Source organism: Megalops cyprinoides, chromosome 13, assembly GCF_013368585.1.
Source record: "Megalops cyprinoides isolate fMegCyp1 chromosome 13, fMegCyp1.pri, whole genome shotgun sequence".
Lineage (NCBI taxonomy): Eukaryota > Metazoa > Chordata > Actinopteri > Elopiformes > Megalopidae > Megalops > Megalops cyprinoides.
Window position 1 is genome coordinate 23409764 of NC_050595.1, and position 21978 is coordinate 23431741.

Below are 21978 nucleotides of genomic sequence, written 5' to 3' on the forward strand. Positions count from 1 at the left end.
TACCAGAATTCTGGAACTGAAAGAACCACTGCATATATCATGGTTTTAAGTCCAGGGTCATCACCATTTTAATTGATTGAACTGATCCTTCCTGCTATGAATTTCTGATCAATTGTGATCACATTACAGCTTGAAACGAAAGCTTGACTGAGTCCATACTGTGAAATGACTTAAAGGGGCAGTAGCACGATGCTGGAAACAGTGGAACAGATGAAACGGATGAAACACTGTCAGTTTCTGTATAACCAGCAAACATTCCTTGGTATTTTTAAGTAGTCTGTTTTATTTATTTGTTTTCCTGCAAGCGAATGGATTGATTACCGTGGGGCCTGTTTTGAAGAATAAGACGATGGTAACACTGTGCATTGAAAACATAAGGGCAGAGGCTGTGTGTTTTGGCACAGAAAGGAGAAAAAAAACATTTCAGCAATGCAGAGGCGAATTGTTCTGCTGTGAAGAAAAAGCAGAAAAATCAAAGGAACTTGAATAACATTTTGACTGTAACCCGAACCTGAATTTCAACTTTGTATCTTTGTATTTTTTATTTCTGTATCAAATTGTTAAATATACTGGATCAGATTGTTTGAAGATGCACGAGATTCTCTGCATGGTTCAAAATGAATGCATGTCTAAAATGTATGTACTGGCTCTGGTGTATCACAGTATAGTTGAAAGGAATCGAAACTTGTCCCCTTCCTCTGTTGATGAATAAATGCAATGAAAATGTGTCTCAAAATGTATGAAGGCATGTTGGAGATGTGTCCCTTGTCATTCTCCCTCTCTATGCTGTTCATCAGGACGTAGCGGCTGGGAGACTTGACTTATAAACCAGAAAGAGGTGGGTTTGAATCCCAAGCAGGTCACTGGTCTTGCAGGTGGACAAAGGTACCTAACCTGAACTGCTTTTGTAAATGTCCACCTGCAAGGTGATAACTCCATGTCAAAAAACATGAGCTATGCAAGATGGCTGGTAAATGTGTCTGCTGAACAATAAAATAAATAAAAATGTATTAAATTTCTATCTCAGGGCTGAATCAGCCCACTTGGGCAGATTCATCAAACCGGCATTGGTGTTTTGGATGTGGAAGGTGGAGGAATTGCTGTACAGTGGGTCAGGGAAATCACTTCAGCCTGACCATTTACAGAAGAGAAAACCAGCACTGCTCAAAAGATATCAAGCCATAATCACTCAGAGGGGGCAGTGTTATCGAGAGACACATTTACAAGCACTGACAGAAAGCCTGACAAATACTGAGACCGTTTCACTGTTTTCGGCTTCAGCGTGTGAACTTTCTCTTGAGAAGTTAACCAGTAACAATCAATTTAACCAGTCCAAGTTCTTCTCAGTATGATAGGCAGGTATGCCTCCGCCAAACTCTAGAGGGCGCAGTTCACCACAATCCTTGCGGCAGCAACGGATCATGAAGAACCGTTCTGCGGCAGCTCGAATTAAATTTTTTTTTTTTTCCCCCAGTGGTCTCCTCTTTTTCCAAAATGACCGATGTTATGATTTCAAAGAAGTGCTCACAGTACAATCATAAAATGTATGAAAAAAACATCTCTTATATCATTCACAATGTAGCCACACTCCGGAACAGCTTTGTTTTCCAAAACCACAAAATGTTGAAATTCCCATTCTGAAGAGGCCGTATGTGCTTGCAGAACATGTTCCTCTGTTGTGGATGTAGCAGAGAGGAGTGAATACAAGCAGAAAGAGCCTGGAAGAGTATTCACTGTTGGACACAGCTCCGTGACTCACTCAACAAAGGGTTAAAATATAAGACGTTCATGAATATAATGAATTTCATCAAATGTACTGAACATACTGAATAATATATCTGAAATTTTCACTTTTATGTGCGCTACTGTACACATGCTGTATATTCTAATCATTTCAATAAAACTAATCCGACTACATTTCACTAAAATATTCAAATCATGTCATGTTACAGTTGTAAGAAGTAAACTGGTTTAGAATATATGCAATTAGACAAACATGAAAAAGATATTTCATATATAAATTTACTGCATTGCTTTTTCATAAGGTCCCTGGTTGTCATGGTTCCTTTAACATCTGTTCAGCATGGAATATTTTTACAGTGATCCATCTTTGTGGGGTAGAAGTAGTTGTCATCGGCTGAATGCCTGCTATGGTCAGTCTATGATATCAAACAAGACTGTAGATTTTATTTTGACAGACAAATAAACAGTGTTGTTATTTCCTAAAGCACTTGCTGAGTTCCACATCTTACTCACACATGGGGAGAAATCCCACACATCTTAGATGCTTCACGTAGAATGAAGGCTTAGCTACATGTCTAATGAGGATGAAAAATTTGCTGATGACACTTTTTGACACAGGGATTACTTTTTTTTAGAACATTATGTGGCAATGTGCTATGCAGCTGGAGGTCTCCAAATCACAGAGGTCCAATTAGGTGGAATGATTAAAAGCCGATCACAATGCCCCAGTTGCTCGTGGGAAAAAATCTTTTAAGCTCCCTGATTGGCTGTCCGTGACGTGGCATCTGCCTGAATTCTGACGCCCTGGAGAGAGAGTCAGGGCGCTCTGGGATCCATGCCAAGGTAACGGGGCACCCAAAACGAGAAATCAAAGTGGTGAGAATAGGATTAATCCTTCTCTTGAGCCATCGCGCAGACCTCCGCATGCACACGGAGACCTGTTCTGTCACAGTCCTCTTTAGCGGATTACCCTGAGATTTACATGTTGGAAAAGGGGGCTTAGTTTCCTCCGGGCCACCGGCGCCTGGGGCATGGCTGTCAGGTCCCGGCCCACCGTGTCAGACCCCATGCTCGCCGGCAGCCCATTCCCACATCAGCTGAATTCAGTGCGCTTTAATCTGCCACATGACCCTGGGGGAAAAGCGCACAGATCCTTTCCTCCGCGGTGCACTGCATTTGTGTGATCTTATTCTTCATGCCTGCAGAGGATCATTTATATTCACGTTTGGCAAGGATCCAAACAACATAGAGTACAACGTTGTGATCTGAGCTGAGAAGCACATGATCTCCATATTCTTCATCCCTCCCAACAATAGGAGAGGTTTGTGATACAGGTGACACATGAGTAGGCCTGAATATAAACAATTACCCATCGTCACTATGATTAGCATTATTACAGTGAGATTGCACCAATTATAAATATGCTCCCTGAAAGACAACACAGATTTACCTTGAAGATCCCTGTGTCTGAGACGAAGAATAAAAGGGGGACAAATTGTGGAAAAATCTGTTTTTAATAATCATATTTTATATCACAACATACTGCCAGTCCAATGTATTGCAGACATCCACAATTCTGACCAATTATTTTGTTCTTTTGTTTCTTAAAATATCATAAACCCACTGTGTTCTGGCCAAGGTCCATCATAAAGTCTGCCTGTTCTAAAGACTGTTCTAATTATTTATTATAATCTCAACTGAGTATTTCTTCTACATTTCAAGATTTTTTTCCCCCTGAAGATTTAAAGATGTTATTGAATCCATACAGAATGAAATGTGAAACAAAACGCTTAACCTCTTTTGTGATCAAATGCATTATTACTGGGTACACTGAAGAAAATAAGCACTTCATGTGATTTCTGTGTATTATTATCCTCCCCCTCCTTTTTAAAATCTGAATCTGTAATCAGGTGACTAGTGGGCGCAGATTTAACCCAACTTCAATGGCATTTCTCCTTAGCTTTGAGCTATACATATATTTTTCCTGAAACGTATGGCATCATATGTTTTGCACTCAAGAAATGTAAATTAATGAACCTAAAAAAATGAACATTGTTAATGCTGTGCTAAGCAGTATGCAGTAATGCAGTATTTCAAAGCTATCAGAGTTGCCTAAGATGATGCAGGTGGTTAAACTCAGTCTGGGCCACAGCCTCTATCACGCCTATGTTTGTAAAGCACATATATTCTCCAAATAGGTTGATCTCATTGCCATTTGATTTAGTTTTGAAAACAGTGTCCAGAGCCACTGGAGCTGCAAACCCAATAAAATGGCTGTGATATTAACTACAGACAGTGATATTTATGGCTTGGTGGAGCTAGGTCTTGGCTGACAAACAAATTGTAAGTGACTCCATTCATATCTTGTGGTGCTGTCCACATCTGATGGAGGGTTATGTTTCAGAAGGAGTGTGGAATTGATCGGTTGCTCTCCACACGGTCTCGGAGTAATCTATAAACAATTTCTGCTGCACATTTTAGAAAAAGGTCAGACAGAAGCTGCAAAAGTTCCATAAGCACTGAATATGGAAATTAGGATAGGTCCTTCATAGCCCCTACAGTGGGTGGAATTTTTACTTAATTAAAACAAAGAAGCAATAATGGTCAAGATCAAACTACCCATGCCAATACGTAATCTGTTCCATGATGACTGATACATGATGTAGCTTTCCTTTCTAGTTGCAATTAGGAGCTCATGAGAACTTTAAGCAGTCTGTTAGCTGGCTTGTATATTCTATTACATTTTACAGTTGGCTAGCATGTTTAAATGAATGCATTTTAATTAAGCTCTTCCACTCATCTTTGCTCTATTATATTACTAATGGAAACAGTGTTACTGTATCAGCATGTAGACTGAACAGAATGTGCAGAATATCTTAATGCTGTTAACTGACTTGAATGCTTCCTCAATTAATTAGAAATGATATCACTACACTGAAAGAACAGATTATGTTTAGTGATAGTATTTCAAGTGGAATGAATGGATCTTAAGGTCTTTAGTCTGAACAGGAACAGGATGTATACCTTCAAACAGGCACCCTGCAACACACACATCCTAGGTGTAATTTAAAATATTCTCCTGGAAGCTTTTGTATGAATAAATGGCACTATTTTAATGATTTTAGAACATGTTTTACTGTTAGGGAAAGTTAGTGGGCTTGCATTTGTCAAATTAATCTGAATGACATATCAAGGTGGAAAATGAAATAAGCATTTAAGACCTGCACATGTGCAATATTGCCATTCTAAAAGGCCACAAGGGTTCCTTTTCATGCAGTCAGTCATGTCCAAGAATAGAGGTATGAATCACTATATTGACTCGTTTAGTGATTCACTTTGCTATTAAGTGTGACATGACAGACTATTTATCAGTGACAACTGAAGTATATCCATTTTAATTATTATTTTCTATCAGAATTTCAGGATCTGCGCTTGCCCTTATCAAAATTTTAAAAATGGCCAATTGATTACCAGAGAGTAGTTGTTAATACCCTAAGGCTGGACCGCTGCTGTTAAAACCCTGAAGGCTGGACTGCTAACTAGGCATCTAGCTATTTGGAAAAGAGGCGGCGAGAAATATAAATATCTTTGCGCCACCCAGCTTCTGTTCCTCGTACTGCACCGAAACCACGTGTACGGTTGCAACCCACCGAGGAGAGTGATGGCAAAACGGTCGAATACCATTTTACAGATCCCCTTTCCTAACTTGGCAAACCCAATCTCCTCGGAGGAGAGGCAGTCCTGAGCCGGAGCAGGCGTGTCTGTTGTTTCAACTTCAGTTTGCCAGCGGTTGAGTCTAATTTCATAAACTTTGAAGAACTTCACTTCAGCCTGAGTTTCCTCTGCAAGCGCTCCCGTCCTGTCCGCTGCTGAAAGTTAAGGCGCCGAGTCTTCATCATGCATGACAGCTGTGCTCTCCATTTTTTAATGTGTTCACTGCTCCTGAGTATCGGTCTGAATGCGATGTCAGGTAAGAACCTGTAGGAAGACGATCACTGTTATTGCTCACGGTAATCAAATATATTAAAAGTTTATAGCTTGCTGGTACAGTAGCCACTGTAGTTAGATGTCTGCTCAACACTCTGATTTGCCACATACCCAGCTAACGTAAGATTCGCTTATCCTTGAATTGATTTTGAACGATGTACATTAGGCTACTAGTTAGTAACTAGTCAGATCTGTTAGCTGGCAGTGCACAAATTAACCGGCTACGTTTAAGTCGTAGGTTCTGCACTTGGGTGAGGACGTTTTGAGAACTGTAATATTTTCGGGTAGCTTCCTGAATTAGCCTGATAAATTGTGTAGATGAAAAGTCGCTAGCAACTCGGCATTTTTGTAATTTAAAGTCTGAAGACCACTGCGCAGTACAGTGGTTGTTTTAAAAATACTTTTAAAAAATACTTAAAACCAAAATTAGCCAGTCAGCTAACTGTCTGATTGAAAACCAGAGCCTGATCACGACTTTATGTAAGTTAGTCTAAGTTTTGATGGAAAGGAATGTATGGCTTTTGTTATCCAGCTAAGGTAGCTGGCTAGCTGTAGGTACCATTAGTAAATTTCGCTGAGGGTAACTATTTGGTAAAGTAATTATATTAGGTAAATGGCAGTCAAATTCAATAGGAAAAAGAATTCAAAAATATATCCGGAATGTCAAAAGTAACCGAGTAGATTGAAGTTTCCATTCATTTCAGAATAGACGACTATGTCCATGGAATTAATGGGAACCCATCCGAATAACACGGTTAAAACCTGTGGTATTATTTTTTGCTTGTAGACGTAAGCGCTCAGGTTTTTGCGATTTCATGCACATCATCCGCTAGACTCTGCTTTGGCAAACGCTGCACCATTTAGCTAGGTGGTTACGACCCAAGGTACATAGTGTCTTTAGCAAGAAATGTGAGGGTTAACTATCCAGCTCTAACTAACTACAATGACACCAGAATAAATTCAGCAAAATCCATGTTATATTTGAACTTTGTTTGCACTTTTCCTTTTAATAGTGAACGCTGATGATGAGACGGATCTGGTGGTCCCATTCGAGTTAACCGGGGACGAAGTCCACCTGTTGCAAGAAGTACTTGGGCGGAGCGGGCGCAGACGGGGGCAGCGCTCCTTGGCGCAGCAAGAAAGCTACCACCTGGAGAAGGATGAGGATAACCTGTTTCTTGTATTGCCTGCCTTCGGCAGAGAGCTGTATTTACAGCTCAAAAGGGACGCGGGATTTATTTCTGAAGGTTTCGTCATCGAAGAGAAGAACGATAAAGAGACCGCGCTGACACATATTCCCCATAGCCAGCTGTGCTTTTACACCGGACGGGTTCTCAATCACAGCAACTCTTACGCGGCACTGAGTACTTGCGGTGGTCTGGTAAAACTTTTATTTTTATTTATTCAGCACTGTCTAGTTCGTCCAGTTGGATAAAAGTTGGCAGATGCTTTGTCTTGACTAGATACAGATGCACACACAAACACGCACATACGATGTGCAAACCTCAGTTATGGATACAGAGATGAACAGCTCAGTTTAGTAACTAAGAAGGTAGCTTAGCAGTTCTGTGCCTGTCTGATATGGATATGGCTGGGGAGCTTTTTTTTTGGTATGGCTTGAGGCCTATGCGGGTGTCTGAATGTCTCCATTCACCATGGCCACTTGCTCTTGTGTACGCTGATGGGAGGGGGCTTTGCAGTGCACTGTGGGCGGGGGTGGGGGGGGGGTGGGGGGGGGTGCTACCCAGCAATCAGTCAACTGGCTGAAAGGGATGAGTAGCACTATTGTGACAGACAGTCTTGCAGATGATTGGCTGGACCATAGGCTAGCCCCTCCCCCCCCAGACACCCCTCCCACTCTCCTTGCTTGTGTGTAACAAGAATGGTGAGCTTGGCACTCTGTCCTCTTGCCTGCACGTTTGGGTCCAGTCAGTCAAGCATCTCAACTGTACAGAACTGTTTGTCGCCAGTTCTTGGTGTTCTAGCTACCCCTTTCATTGGATGACATCTTTATTCAGTGTCACAGCTGTGCGATTACTGCCACGCATGCTTCTTGTGTGAATCAAAGTTTCGGTAATTGCAAGTAATCATGTTATCTGTGATTTCTGTCACCCCGCTAAGTACTAACTCATAGCTTCTTTTCGCAGTCAATGTGGGGTGTCATTTTCTGGAGAATATGAGGCTGTGGTTGTAAGAGTCAAGTTATATCCATTTATGGAGGCTAACTGGTTCAGGCTGGTTGCCACCTATTGCAGCACTACAAAAGCAGACTATTATGAACAAAGCCGTTCTGCAGTGGCTGAAGACCTGCAGACTATTTTGATTAGCTTGTGTCATAGTTAAGCGTAACACAAGCAGTTATCAGAAGCGGTGTAGACAAGTGACCTTGTCTGTACAGTTAATTCATCTGTTCTGTAGGGGCATCGGCCCAGGTGGAAAAAAAAGCTCTTGGGTCAAATGCATGGTGGCAGAAGCCTAAGTGTTGACCCCGGGGGGGTGGTCACACAGTGCCACTTGGAGACGTTTTTATTTGTGTTGTTAAATCTCTCAGTTGTTCTTGGCTGGAGTTCAGTGAAAACAAAACGGCAGAAACTCCGCCTAGTGGAGGCGAACGGTCTCACTCCATCTGTGTCAGTGGAGAGTTTGTGAGGAGAGGGTAGGCGACAGATTGGCTCTAATTGCCTCATTCGCTGGGCGTTCTAGCTGTGCCGGGACATCGGGTGCGGAGTTGAGTGGCAGCTGAGAGATCGGCTCTCCGTCGCTGTGGTCAGCAGTGGACTTGCTCGTGGGGTGATGGTGGAAAGTCGAGCCGTGTCGCAAAATGTAACAGGCTCTGTGAGGTCACCCCTGTTTCGGGATGAATTCTGTCAAGGCTTCAGGACCAGCTGCCCCAGCATGCGACTGTGTGCTTCTCTTCGGTAGGCAAGCTGCTGTATGCTGAGCTGCGTTGTTCCAGATACTGCGGGTTACATTGCCTTGTTTCTGCCTACCCTATGTGTCTTAAACTCTGCTCATGCTGAGACAGATTGATTCAAAAACTGTCAATTGCGGGGGAGAGCCGGAAAATGATTTGACGTTCTCTTTCGACGCTCTGTGGAAGTGCTCTGTGCTCCTTTCCTAATCCTTTCTGCCAGGGTGTCCTGATCTCTCCATCTGTGCCCTCCAACGTTCCCTGGTTTCTCTTATCTCCCCCTTTGATATCTCTCCTCTGTGAAGTCTGTTTGGCCCCCCTCGTCTTCCCTTTGAAGGTTTTGGGGGGAGCGGATGATCTCAGCTGATCCGCGACGGCGCTGCCCGTTTCGCTGAGCCGTTTACCGCTAAAATCACGGGGCGCTCCTTCTTAGATTCCCTCCACAACTTTTGCGAAGTCGATCTGAGGGTCCGGTGGAGCCCCCCTGCCCGACGTGGCGATTGCCACACTGTGATAAGGCACAGAATTATCAGCCGAGCTGTATAAATAGATTTTACGTGTCATGAATTGAATGTATGTTGTATCTGTGGGCTTTGGCTCAAGGCTCAGCTCTGAGCTGGGCGCCTGTGGCCGCGTAGTAACAGTCTTAACTGACAGGGTTCTATCCGCCGCGGGCATTCCACATGTTATTCAGTTAAGCCTCTTTACAGAGATAGCTCTGTGTCCCGTCTCAGTAGTGTTGCGAGCGTATAGCTCAATTGTCAGTAAAGCCACTCTCAAGGTCTTTTTAGCTTTAGTAGCTGAAATTAGGTGGAAAGAGGGTTGCATTCCTCCAATAAAGGTGACCTACTGGAAGATATAATGACAGTATCGGTATTGTGCAGGTTGCTGTAGCTGTATATAATTATTGTCACAAAGGTCATAAAATCAAGTGTAAGTTTAATGGAAGGCTTGCATCTTTTTTTCAGGCTTAAACATCACCTTTCGACAGACAGGTGGCAATTGCTCTGGTAGAGGCAGATGGGGATGGCTGGGGCTGTAAATTCGAAGTGGAATGCTGTAGACATGGAGGAAAAAAGCACTTCACCGGGCGAGAAGCGAACGCAGCAGCGTCTTGTGTCAGTGTTCTTTTACTGCTCTGTTAAAATCCGATCTTTTACAGTATAATCGCACGGAGCGGCGCGGGTATGTGAAAGGAACCAGCTGTGACCGTAACGGCGCCCGCTCCGCGCTGAGCGGATTCCGCTGTGCCTGTACGCGTTCGGATGAAAAAAGAGGGGGGGGGGGAGCGGGTTTACAGCTCCGGCTCTGCGGATTCTGTCAGCGCGCCTTGCCCGCGCTTCCTCCCTCTCCTGCCCCCAGGGGCGAAGTGCTGAAACGTAAACAGGGGGCTCCCGTCTCCTCCCTGCGTCTGGTTTCTGAATGCTCTTACCTTCCCGGCCCCCGTCGGGCGGGTGGGGCCGAGGGCTGGCGGGGCCAGCCAGCAGTGGTGATAGAGGCTCAGTCTTTGTGTTGCTGCTGATGCCGGGGGTGTGGGGGCCGGCGGGCATTCCTTGTCCCAAGGTGAATTGCCTTCCCCCACCCCCGCAAGGTTAAGTGCTTTCCACCATTGAAACCTGCAAAGAACTTTGTTTTAATGAGGACTCCTCTGTTACAGATATTGACAAAGACACATCTTATTTTATGACTCCTCTGAGAGATGTCAGTAAATGGAATCAGGGCTGCTTGTAGTAGACAGTGAAGAGTGGCTGTTTTCAGACAGCCCACGTGGCTTCTGGAAAAGTTAAGATGTTCTTGTGTGGCGTCATTTGGCTGAGAATCCATATCCATAGAATTATATTTGTCTCAAGTCAGTCGATTGATGGACACTTAACAGAATCATCAGCCAAACACAATTTATATGACAATGCTGTGGACATGAAAGTTACTTATTCATAAAGGGCATGGGGTTTGTAATTTAGACAGGCCTAATAGTCCTTATTATCAGAGTATCAAACACTATTGATAATGAACAGGCCAATAATCTTCCTGCTAATGTCTAGCAAAGAAAGCAGCAAATTTTGTTTTGTGAACATGAGTACTGATGTACTGCCTTTGTGTCTGTGTGCAGACTGGTCTGGTGCAGACGGGAGACGATAGCATGTTCATCGAGCCAGTGAACGGCGCTGAGAAGTCCTTCTCCGGCGCGGAGCACAAGGTCATCAGGCAGAAACGATCCCCCGACCCCAGCTCCCCTGCATCTGAACTCCACAACAAGCACTGCGAAATCATACAAGGTGAGAAAGCGTGAGAAAGAGCCGGTTCTGTTATTCCTGTTCACTCATCACTCTTTTACCTGACTTAGCCCACTGTTTCTAACTTGAGTGTTGTAAGCGATACATTTTATTCGAGGTGAAAGAGTGTAAGATGCCCACAGTGTCTGTCTTTGAAGTCACTTCAGGATTTGTCGTAAATGCTTATTGGCTTGTGCTTGGGTAATCCTCAATCGCTGTTTGCTACTATTTCATTCCTCCCAATGGCTGTTTGACACTAAGGATCACTGACTTAATAAATCGCCGGTATCATAGCAACCTTTGATGTTTTGACTGTTTGAGCCTGCTCAAAGAGGTGGTGAAGAGGTGCAGCTGTCTCTCCTTTTTTCCTTTTTTCTTTAACGTGCATCTCAGTCAATGAGCTCTTGTTGGAACCTGCTACTTCTCAGTATGAATGCTGAATGGACAGAAAAAAATGCACCCCTCTCCTTCTGTCTTGCATTAATAACATTTTGTGAATTTTCTCACCCTGGGGCGCCAAGTTTCCAGATTTTTTAACCAAGAGGAATTCATATTTTCAGGGTTGGCCTCCCATCATTTGAGAGGAGGCCAAGGGTTTTGGCTGAGTGAGGGCTCTGATTTGGGAAGGGAAGTGCCATGGAGCACAAGCGCATTGTGGGATTTGTAGTTTTGCCACATCTTTAATGGCTTACAGTAATATCTGGAAATAATTACTAGCAAAGATTTGGTTGAAATTAGGAGTGTAGGAAGTAAACATTACTCATGCTCATAGTTGTGTCTGGTCTCAGTGAGGTAATATTCCTGTGAGTACTTCTACACTGATACTGAAATCTGGAAGAGAGTGTGGCAAGCAAGAAGTGCATCTAAAATATGTTCTTCAATTGATTAGCTGCCATTAAAATGACAATTTTGACATATTAAGCTATTAAAATACAAGGTGTTTACACTGGCAAACCTGCTGGCAAATGTATTTGTCTTCCAAAAGAATAAAAATGTTCCAGGGGGGGTCAAGTGAAGATTTTTTGGTGAAAGTCAGATTCTGTTGTCATTCTTCCCTCACTGTCAAAATGGTGCTCCCTGACGAAATGATGGTGAAACTGTGGTAAAGATGCAATTTTCTTAATCAAGCTTAAATGCTGTGACAGCTGCATTGTCTGAGTGCACCTGCCAGCAAGAATGTGTGCACCGTGTAGGTGATCAGGTTAAACAGTAAAAGTATGTGATGGAGCAACAGAAATTGATGAAAGCTCTCTGTAAATTAGACAGCCAGTCTATCTAGGATCCCCACGTGCAAAAAGGAACAGACAGAAAACAATGTCACCTAGTGACACTTGAGTAATCTTTCTTTATTATGTCATGTAATTCAATTCATGACCATAAAATAACTTTAACTAAAACCTAAGATGTATCTCCTTCCTTGCATATGAACGACTGTATATGAATGACAGGACCTCAGACCAATCAGTGGCAAGGTGTAGCTCTATGGCCTTCCTGCTTGATTGCCAATGATTTTGTTTACTTGATGTCCCAGACAGAGTCTGGAGGCTGACCCAGTTTTTAAATTGATTGACTTAAGTTAGGACTGCCCATTTTTATTTATGTCTTTTGGATTACTAAATTAGTACTCAGTTAGGAGAATTAACCTTATGCATAAGGCACACTCCTTTTGCCTTTTTTGCTCAGCATGTTCAAAGCAGAAATATTTCAGTTTGTTGTGCTTCAGTGCAAAATTTGAAACACTTGACTCTGAAAAGGTAGAAAACTGCATTTAATGTTAGCAGTCTGTGAATCTGTTAATGCAAGTATTCAATAAATTATGTTACATTGACATGTTGATAACTGGTCTTGAGTTACAGAATTCACAACTGTTTTGATAGTCTGCATAGCGCTCCCCCCATCACTCTCTACATCCCCATCCCGTATGACCCAAAGATTGGAGAACAAAGACCGAAGTTTTGGCAATTACTCATCTTTGGAATTAAAACGGGTCCACTTTGCTGCACTTGTACCCAGAGCAATCCCCAAAGTTTGGATTGAGTTAAAACTGTTTACTGCTTTTAATCTCATTTATGTCCCGTGCAGAGGCTGGTGAGGTATAGGCTAATCTAGAATATGTGCACAATTCAATATTACATAACTCCTTTGAAGGAAAGACCACCAGTACTTTTGACAACCTCTATAAATAAATTCTTTCCATATGTTCATATCTGGGACCTAGCGTGGACCTGAGGAGTAATTGAAACCTCCCTCCCCCCTCTTCGGGAATCGGAGTGGGTAACGGAACGTATCTTGAAAGACCCCTTTTTTAGGAACGGGGTCTGACCGCGGGTGTGTTTGTGGGGCGGCCGGTCAGAGTACTCCACCACTCCCTCGCCATTCTCGCCGCGCCGGCCTCGTGCGGCGGAGGAGCTCCAGGTGCTAAAGCCATTCAGCTCTCCCCGGCACCTGGCGTCTCGGAGCACGAGGACGACCGGGCCGGCGCGAGGTGCCAGATTTGGAAATTCTTTCCCCTGCACTCACGTCTGCTCGGGGAGCGGAGTGGGCCCAGCCAGAACCCCCTTTTTCCCCCCGGCGGGCTGCCGAAAAGCCTCAGTAAGAGGAGAGGGCGTTTGACGCCCCCCCCCCCCCCCCCCCCCCCCCCCCCACCCCCGACCCCCGCTTCCCCAAAACCGCGCCGTCCCCAGAGGAGCGTGATACTGACTGAGACAGACTTTATATCCATTAAACTCCACGTCCTGAATACTTCACAGAGTTCACCGTCCCCCCTCCCTTTCGGCTCCAAGAGCTCTTTGTACAGCTGCACAGTCTGGATGTATAAAATTGTATCATTTTATGAAATTTGGGGGGGGGGGGGGGCAGGGGAGTGTTGAAAAGCAGTCAAACAATAAGATGCACATGAGCAGAATCGTTGTGTGCTAAGTGCAGCATCCTCTAACTGAAAAATTATTTCAGGATGCTACGTGTAGAGCATTACAGAAAAGCTCACTGAGTGTCTTTTAGAAGACGTCAGATGTGAGTGAGGGCATGTGTGCCCAGATTAGACATTATGGCCTAAGCACATTGAAGATGCACACATGCACTCAATTGGTCATGAAAAATACATAGGATGTAATATCAATGTCAATATTAGTGGAAAGGCAAAAGTAATTTTTTCACGTTGGAACAGAAGCTACCCTGATGGCCGAAGGGTGATTTGCTGTCTAAGTTGTGCCGGTGCCCAAGGGTCATGGAGGAGTTATGGAGTGCAGAAAAACTGGATCTCAAAACATATGGAATGGGTGTGAAATTAGTTCAGCAGATCCCTGTGGGGCTGGGGAGGGACAGCTGGGCTTGGGGAGGGGTGGGGGTGGGGGGTAGGACAGACACGGGGTTTGTGTGTTTGTCTAGCCAGGCTGTAACCTAGGCCTATTTTCATACGTTGCTAATAATTAGTCCTGCGCTTGTATGGAATGGAGGGTTTCTCTTTAAGCCAGACGCTCTGATTAAAACTGGGCTTAGCAGCAGTCTGCTTCAAAATGAGAGGGAATTTGAAAAATGTTGGAACCCTCTTAACTATAACAAAACTGCTTCCAGTTTCTGACTGTTCATTTGTTTCACAGGGTCCTACTGTGCAGACTCTCCGCATTTTTCTTATACCTTTTGCATTTTTGCTCTTGGCGCACAAACCGCCCTTTCACTGTCAGGGCCAGAGGAAGGTGGGGTCCTCAGTGGTATGGATGTATATTTCTTTAAAGGCAAAAATATTATTTGCACAGGATCTTGCAAGCTTCTGTACGCTTTCCTCCAGAGACACTCTTCACCAGTGAACTGATAGACATTTTATGTGTGTCTGAGTGTGTGTCTGTCTGTGTGTGTGTGTGTGTGTGTGTGTGTGTGTATGTGTGTGTGTGTGTGTGTGTGAATGTGTGTGTGTGTGTGTGTCTGTACAACTGAACACTGTAATCACAGAAGGAGTCATTTTACGAAAACTCCATAAAAAATACAAATACTTCCAACATTCCAACTGATACAAAGCTGTCCTTTCATGAGTTTTACTAAATATATCTACCTCACTTTCTGATGAAAATGGCAAGAAAACCTCTGGCATGGAAACATCAACTCGGTGAGAAAGGTCTGTGCAGCTAATACAGCACAGTTTCTAATTCTCAGCCCCTTACTTCAGCATTGATTTTAATAATTTACATGTATGTGATTGAAACTAATTACATCTGCTTTGAGGGATTTGATGAGGGCCCAGAGCTCAAATGCATTTCAAATGAGGCCTTATTTATTTTGAATTATTCTGTTCCATTTGAGCTGTAGCTAGTCATTAGAATCAGAGAGGCTGTGAAAAATTCCACTGTGACAGTGCATGGAAATCAGTGATGCAGTGCAACAGCGCTGAAGCACTCTTGAATGTGCAGCACATGGCGAGTTAACTTCTGAAAGGCTCTCCAGGATAATTCAGCATAATCAAACCTATCTTATATCTTAGAATCTTCAAAGCAGCCAAAAATATTTTTAAAAAGACTTTTGAAAAGAAATTCATACATAGGCATCAATGTCACTGTTTATATTTAAGAAACAAATTTCAAGCATTTAAGCATAACTCTTTAGATCAAAAACATCTTTGAATGGATGTTTCCCATTATCTTAATCAGGTGTGTCCAAATTTTTTGACTAGCACTGTATTCTTGAAGAACATGGATGGGTGCCTCCCCAGTTAGCCTTATTATGTCTACAAATAAGGTGATGATTACAGTCAGTAACACTCTGTGTCCACGGTCCAGGTCGAAAAGGGAGCGAGCTGGCGCTGAGAGCGCAGATTTCATCGCACGGTACAGTGCGCTTTGCCCCGCCCAGCCCTCAGAGGGCCGGTCTGCACCCGGGCCTGTGGCTTTTGGAACGGAGAGGGTCATGTGTTTCCAGTGGATGTTAATGAGCTGGAAGAGTCCTCGGGCCCTAATGCGGGGGATCTATAAACACTCCTTCCCACCGCCAGGGTGGAATCGGCTTCCCAGAGTCATTATGCGTAGCCCCCCTAATGGGGAGCAATTACTTCAGAGTGGGACCAGTTTAAACTCTCAATAAAACAGCGCAGCTTATTGTGTGAAGCAACGTGCTAACCAAAAAACTGCTGAGATATCAAGTAATGGTACCCCGTGATACCGGCGCATTAATTTTAAAGCTCAGAGTAGTGCAATATTGGCACAATAAGGCCGCGGAGCGCTGTTTTCCTCCTCCAAAAAAGCACGGGCCAGTTACAGCAGGGCTGGGTGCATCATCTGCTTAGGTACCGCTTACACAGACCACCATGTGCACCGCAGTACAAACACTCTTTATGATACAGTGAGCTGTTTGCAAACCATATGTCTCTCCTGCAGAGAGGGGTCTTTTTCCAGAAGCGAGGAATTGGGTGAAGGGGAGGCAAGGGGAGATGGAGGGGGAGGGGGGATTCGGGCGAAGAAATGTTTTGCTGTTTGTTTACAGACTCGGGAGTTCTTTACTCAGAGGCCACACGGGGGGGTGTCTCTGAGACTTCAAACGCCTTCGCCCTGATCTGAGCCCAATGTCTCCAGTAGTGTGTTAACGCTGTTTGCTCAGGCTTACGGCGTGTTGAATATCAGATGCGCCGGGAGCACGTAGCCGCCCGGCCCCCTGCAGAGCTGACGGGAGAGCATGTTCGGCATCACGCAACACCGCCCTAGAGGGAGAGAGGTCGTCCAAGGCGGGCCCGCCGCTCTCAGCTGCTTCCCACTCATGACTTGGCATCTGTTTTTACACAGATGTGACATGTCAGGAGAGACTGGGGGGGGTTGTGTTCTTGAGAGCCATGCTGTCCATAGCCCGTGCAGACCCACTGACCTCGATGGAATGCGAATGGGCTGGCACAGTGGCACAGTTAACGGGAAGACCGATCCAGATGACTGATAGGTCAGAGATTCCACGCAGTATGGCGTCCTATAACACAAACCAAAAATCTTTAAAAGTGGTACTCATAAGGAAATGAAGAGAGGCTTACTCCTTAGACTCCCAGTCATTAAGTTGAGACAAATTAGTCAGGTGGTTTCTCTTAAATGCGTTCTCCCACAAACAGATTTCCCCTCTACATGTTTTCTTTTGATGAGCTGTTTTACAGCCAGTGTAAGACCAACATTTCCACATTCCACAACGCCCATTGAATCCCATAGCACTATTGCTAAGTGCGAAGATCTGTTCCCTTTATTTTCCTTGGAGAAGGGAAAGAACACAACATTTCTGGAGGAAAAAAATGAATTCCAATGAATTTTGGAGTGGATATTGAGGAAAATTGTCAGATATTCCTTATTTAAGAACTGATAGGATGTATGCCCATGAGCGCAAAATGTGTCAGTATGTATCAAGGTTTACAATTCTTTGTCAATATTGCTGTTTTCTGTTTTTTTCTCTTCAAGTATAACTCTGCCAGCCAGTTTAAGAGTGAAGTTCATTTTTGTTTATGACTGTAGCAGTTTGTGTTGTAGGGAGATGGCCTGGTTAGGCTTTTTACAGCCTCTCCACATGGTGGGTGGTAAACCCTTTGTGTTGCTTGCGCGTAAGGCTTTTAATCTTTTCCTTTCTGACTCTGCCATTACAAACAAAGGCTTCTTAACCGTTGCCTGTAAGCCACAAGGATGCCGTTTTTGTTGGGGAGGGTTTTTGAACAAACTCAGTTTCGTTTGAAAGCAACAGTTGCACTGAAAGGACCGTTTTTCATCCCCCCCTCTTCCCTGTGGAGAACGCAACGTCCTCTTTGAAGTGAGCGGTAATTGGTTTTGGCGCGGAAGTGTGACTCCCGGAAGCGCGGAGGTCGGGGCCCCCACGACGCTGGGACTGCGGCATGGCACTGCGGCGGAGCGGGCTTGCTCCTCTGGACTGTGGCACTGTGACATCGGTAGCTCACTATGGGAATTGTGTGTGTGTGTGTGCGTTTGTGTGTGTGGGGGGGGGGGTTCCCCCCGAGAACAAAGCGGTCCATCAGTGCTGTGTACACACGCCAGCAAACAAACTGAAACCTGAATTCCACATGCTGCAGGACCTCCTAGCCCCCTGCGCTCTGCTGAGATGGCCGAATCCTTTGAAGCAAGTGAGCCACTTAAGAAAAAAAACCTCCCCATTCTAGTGAACTGCACACAGCAGCTCTACGTTGGATATTACTGTCCCAAGTACCCCAGAACGTAAGCCAAGGGTCCTAATTTTTCCAAGGATATTTAAATATTTTAAGGCAAAAAATAGATCTAGATCTAAAATGCAGATTGCCAGGCTTTAAGGTATTGTTAGAGGCTGGTTTCCAAAAGCAGCATCAGTTAAGCTGATAGGACCTTATGTTCACACGGTGCTTCATGCTGTGCGTGACGGCTGTGATGAGTGGTTGTGCTGGGCGCAGTCATTACACTGCTGACTCAGTCTGCAAAAATTGTACTTGTGTCCCTTTGTGAAGCCTCTGCCGAGAATGCCTTGTATTTTGAAGCTGTTTTCGGGCACGCTAGTAATCTGAAAATCATTTCAAACCGAAAACTCCAAGACGTTTTCAGCCTGAGGTTACAGGAACATAAAAGCACTGCATTGTGTTGTATGATTTCGACTTGTGTCTTGTGACACTGATATGAACCGAAGAGATGCAACAGCCGCTAATTTTGGTTGCTGATTTTGGCAAATTTTTTTTTCTCTTCCTTCAAACCGAAGACATTAAAGAGGCCCTCATATAGTTGGTCTAGGATGGGTTAGGGATAGTGAAGACAGGCTCCTGCTACGAACTCATAACGTTGATCGGAGTTACTGTATCACATTAGGAGAAGACTGACATTTGCAAGAACCCAAATCCCATGTCCCCAAGTGTCCTAATGTAAACAACGACTGAAGGTAAAATAAGTGACTGAAAAGCAGTCTGCTGTAAACATTTAGCTGGCTCTTCTCTTAGAGGCTTAGAGACTGAGGTCTCTAAGGGCAATACCTGTGACACCTTGTCTGTATATTAACCTGTCCGTCTCTCTGCCCATCCCCCGTGTGACATGTTGCAGGAAAGAAGAAGGAGAAGAGGACCAAATCAGCGGAGGACGGGAGGGGCAGGAGGAACGCCATCAGGCTGAGCGGGGAGTACACGGTGGAGACGGTGGTGGTGGCCGACTCGGACATGGTGCAGTACCACGGCGCGGAGGCGGCCCAGAGGTTCATCCTCACTGTCATGAACATGGTGAGACGCCCTTCACACAGCCTCTCCGCTGCCGTAAGCATGCAGCTTCATGTTGTTCCTTTACCGTGGCAGATGTGGTGGTTTCCCCTTCGTATAGCTCCTCTACTGTATTAGGTGATGGTTGCCCCCTTTACTCAACTCCTCTACAAGGACACCGTGATTATCCCATTCACATAAGTCCTTCACTCTAACGAACACTTGATTTCCCCTTCACACAACCCCTTCTCTGTGATAAACGTGGTGATTTCGTACTCAACACCCCTCTCAACAAAGTCCTTCACTGTAACCAACATGGTGAGATCTATGTCACCGTGCTCTTTCAGTGTTGTAGTCACAGTAAAGCCACACTCAGTTTGGTTCAGGTCGGACTACCTGCATGGATGATTTCCCTTCCAGAGTCACGCGTGTGTTTGTTTATCCCAGTTGAGGAGACGAGAGACATAAACAGAATTAGGATGCGTATGTATGCTTTCAATTCCCTATACATTACGATGTAATTCATAGAGTTTAAGCTTTTTGAAAAGTTAATTGGCTAAAGACTTGGTCTAGGGGATGGGAATGCACGGGAATGCTTGCCAGACTTTCCCTTGCGAGTTAAAAGGCTCCCCGTCGCCTGTCTTTGCCTGTGGACATAATGTATCCTCCGCTGCTGAAATGGACCTGTGGAGGGTAGGTGCGGATTCCAGGCTCTCTGACAGGGCCCACGCTGTGCGGAACCGTCCCTCCTCAGAACACCCAGAAGGTGAGGCTCAGTAGGCCTCTCCCAGGAGCTGAAGGCTGCCGCTGCTGAAAGGTTCTGCCTCCCGGCGTGGGCAGAAGCTGTGTTCATTCCGGCCCAGGGAGGGTGTTGGGTTTCAGAAGCGGCTGCTGCAGGAGGCTCCAGCTCCGGGGCCTGACCGTGAGGCGCACCCCCGGGGGCCAGGAAACTGCACCCAGGGGCGCGGGACGCTGCAGGGTTTTGTGCTCGCCGGGCTCTGCAGGCGCTGCCAACGTTCCAGAGCCTCCCCTGGACGTTTACGTGCCGGTCCTGGGCCGGGTCTGAGGCCAGGGCAGGGCTTCCCGGTGCGTCCGCTGGGGGGGGGGGGGGGGGGGGGGGGGCGGCAGGGAGGCTCGGCATTACAGACGAAGTGTGAAATGCTAACCGCTTTGTGCGAAAGGTCACAGGTCATGTTAACTCGCACTCCGTTGGACAGGAATCCCGTGTTGCTCTTGGCCCGGGCCGCGCCACCTCGGGGGGGCTGTAGAGGCAGCGAAACGACACCGCTGCTGTTTTTTTTCCTTCACGCCCTGCAGTTCCTCATTACCGCCCTCCAAACCTGCCAACTGATTAAAAGCCCTCGGAGCCAGAGCTGTTAAAAAATGAAAAGTTTCGAAAACTGAACGGCAGCACCGCGGAGTCCAACAAAAGCCGGAGGAGGGCCGGGGCTGGCGTGCGGGAGGGAGAGGCTGGCAGGTTTGTGTTGGCAAGAAATGCGCACGGCTGTGCTCTGACGGAACCAGCTGCAGCAGAGGGCTGCCGCGCCGCCCTCCAGCCCAGCCTGGCTTTTGTTTCTTCATAAAAGGGGTCAGGGGTGAAAGGAAGCTCAAATCTTCCGAAATGTGCGTAAGTGGTGTCTTTGTGGGTGGCAGAAATGGCGTGCCAGTAGTTCGTCTGACCTTTCCTCTTTAGAGACGTTCCTCTGATTTTAAGTCATGGATGCCTTTGCCCTTAAGCTTTTTTTGATGCTCGCATTGCTGTTGTAGATGGTGGTTTGTTAGAGCTAACACAGAGCCCACAGCTAGCAGTGCTATTTATCATGCATGTTCCCTCCATAACAGCTCAGGTCTTAGCTGCATTTCAACACCAGATTACCTCTTTTATGCGACACAGAGGAAAACTGGGGGGGGGGGGGCGTTTCGGGATACAAGTACATTTACTATGACTGATACAAACACCCCGCAGTTGTTTGCTTCGCTAACACATGTAGCTGCAGTGGAGTTTGGAACACAGCGCTCCGAGAGTGGATCGTGACGTCTGTGGGCTTTTTTGAATTCTGCGGTGAAATGATTTGTGTCCTCTTGCCTTGTACTCGGGAGAAGTCGTTTCCTCAATGCACGGTTTTCCACGTTTAAATCACCTCTCATAAGACATGTAAATCCCTTCGGTCCCTGAAAGAGCTTATTATTATTAAGATACGTGAAAATGCTTGGACGCGTTCCCCGATACTCTGCAAAGCTCACCCTCCTCTGTCACTGACCTGTTGAAAACTGTGTGTAGCGGCTCATGTAGTTTCCCTCACTTTCCCCAGTTTTCACATGCTTTCACACGTTTTTCCCATCTCGTGAGAGGCAGTGTGGCCCGTCATGGCCTCTCTGCAGGTCTGGATCACACCCGGCTCCACAGCGAGGCCCTGTCACCATCTCTCTCCCCTCCGACAGGTGTACAACATGTTTCACCACAAGAGCCTGGGCGTCAGACTCAACATCCGCGTGACCAAGCTGGTCCTGCTCCACAGCCGGCCGGTGAGTGCGACCTTCGACCCTCCCTCTCTCTCCCCTTAACCTTTGCAGCCTCTACACAGCTGAGCCGTTCAGAAATAGACAACAGTGAAATCCCAGCTAATTGCTGGTCAGTTTTTCTTACTCCTTTGAATGTTTTTTATGAACCAAAAGACACTTAACACCTTTTAACACCTTCTGTGTGTTGTTAAATGCGTATTTATAATTGGGATTTGAAATTATTTCCATGTTTTCCTTAAAAATGGAACTACCAAGCACTGTCCACATCAGAGTCCCTTATGAAAATGTTACACTTTATGTGTAGCCATATGCATCACCCTACTTTGCTTTGGTGCCCTGTAGCCGTACTTTCTGGATACTTTTTAGAGAAACTT

At 45.4% G+C, this 21978-nt stretch overlaps 1 protein-coding gene across 1 annotated transcript in view; it reads left to right on the forward strand.

Annotated features, from left to right (window-relative positions):
* Window positions 1–5516: 5516 nt before the first annotated feature.
* The window catches only part of adamts17 (ADAM metallopeptidase with thrombospondin type 1 motif, 17), an 82544-nt gene continuing 66082 nt past the window's right edge, over window positions 5517–21978 (forward strand). Inside the window, exons 1-5 of the mRNA XM_036544366.1 lie at window positions 5517–5713; window positions 6744–7111; window positions 10752–10917; window positions 18933–19105; window positions 21524–21607. Coding sequence (XP_036400259.1) covers window positions 5641–5713; window positions 6744–7111; window positions 10752–10917; window positions 18933–19105; window positions 21524–21607 — 864 coding nt within the window. The 5' untranslated portion in view covers window positions 5517–5640. The remainder of the gene's footprint in view (window positions 5714–6743; window positions 7112–10751; window positions 10918–18932; window positions 19106–21523; window positions 21608–21978) is intronic.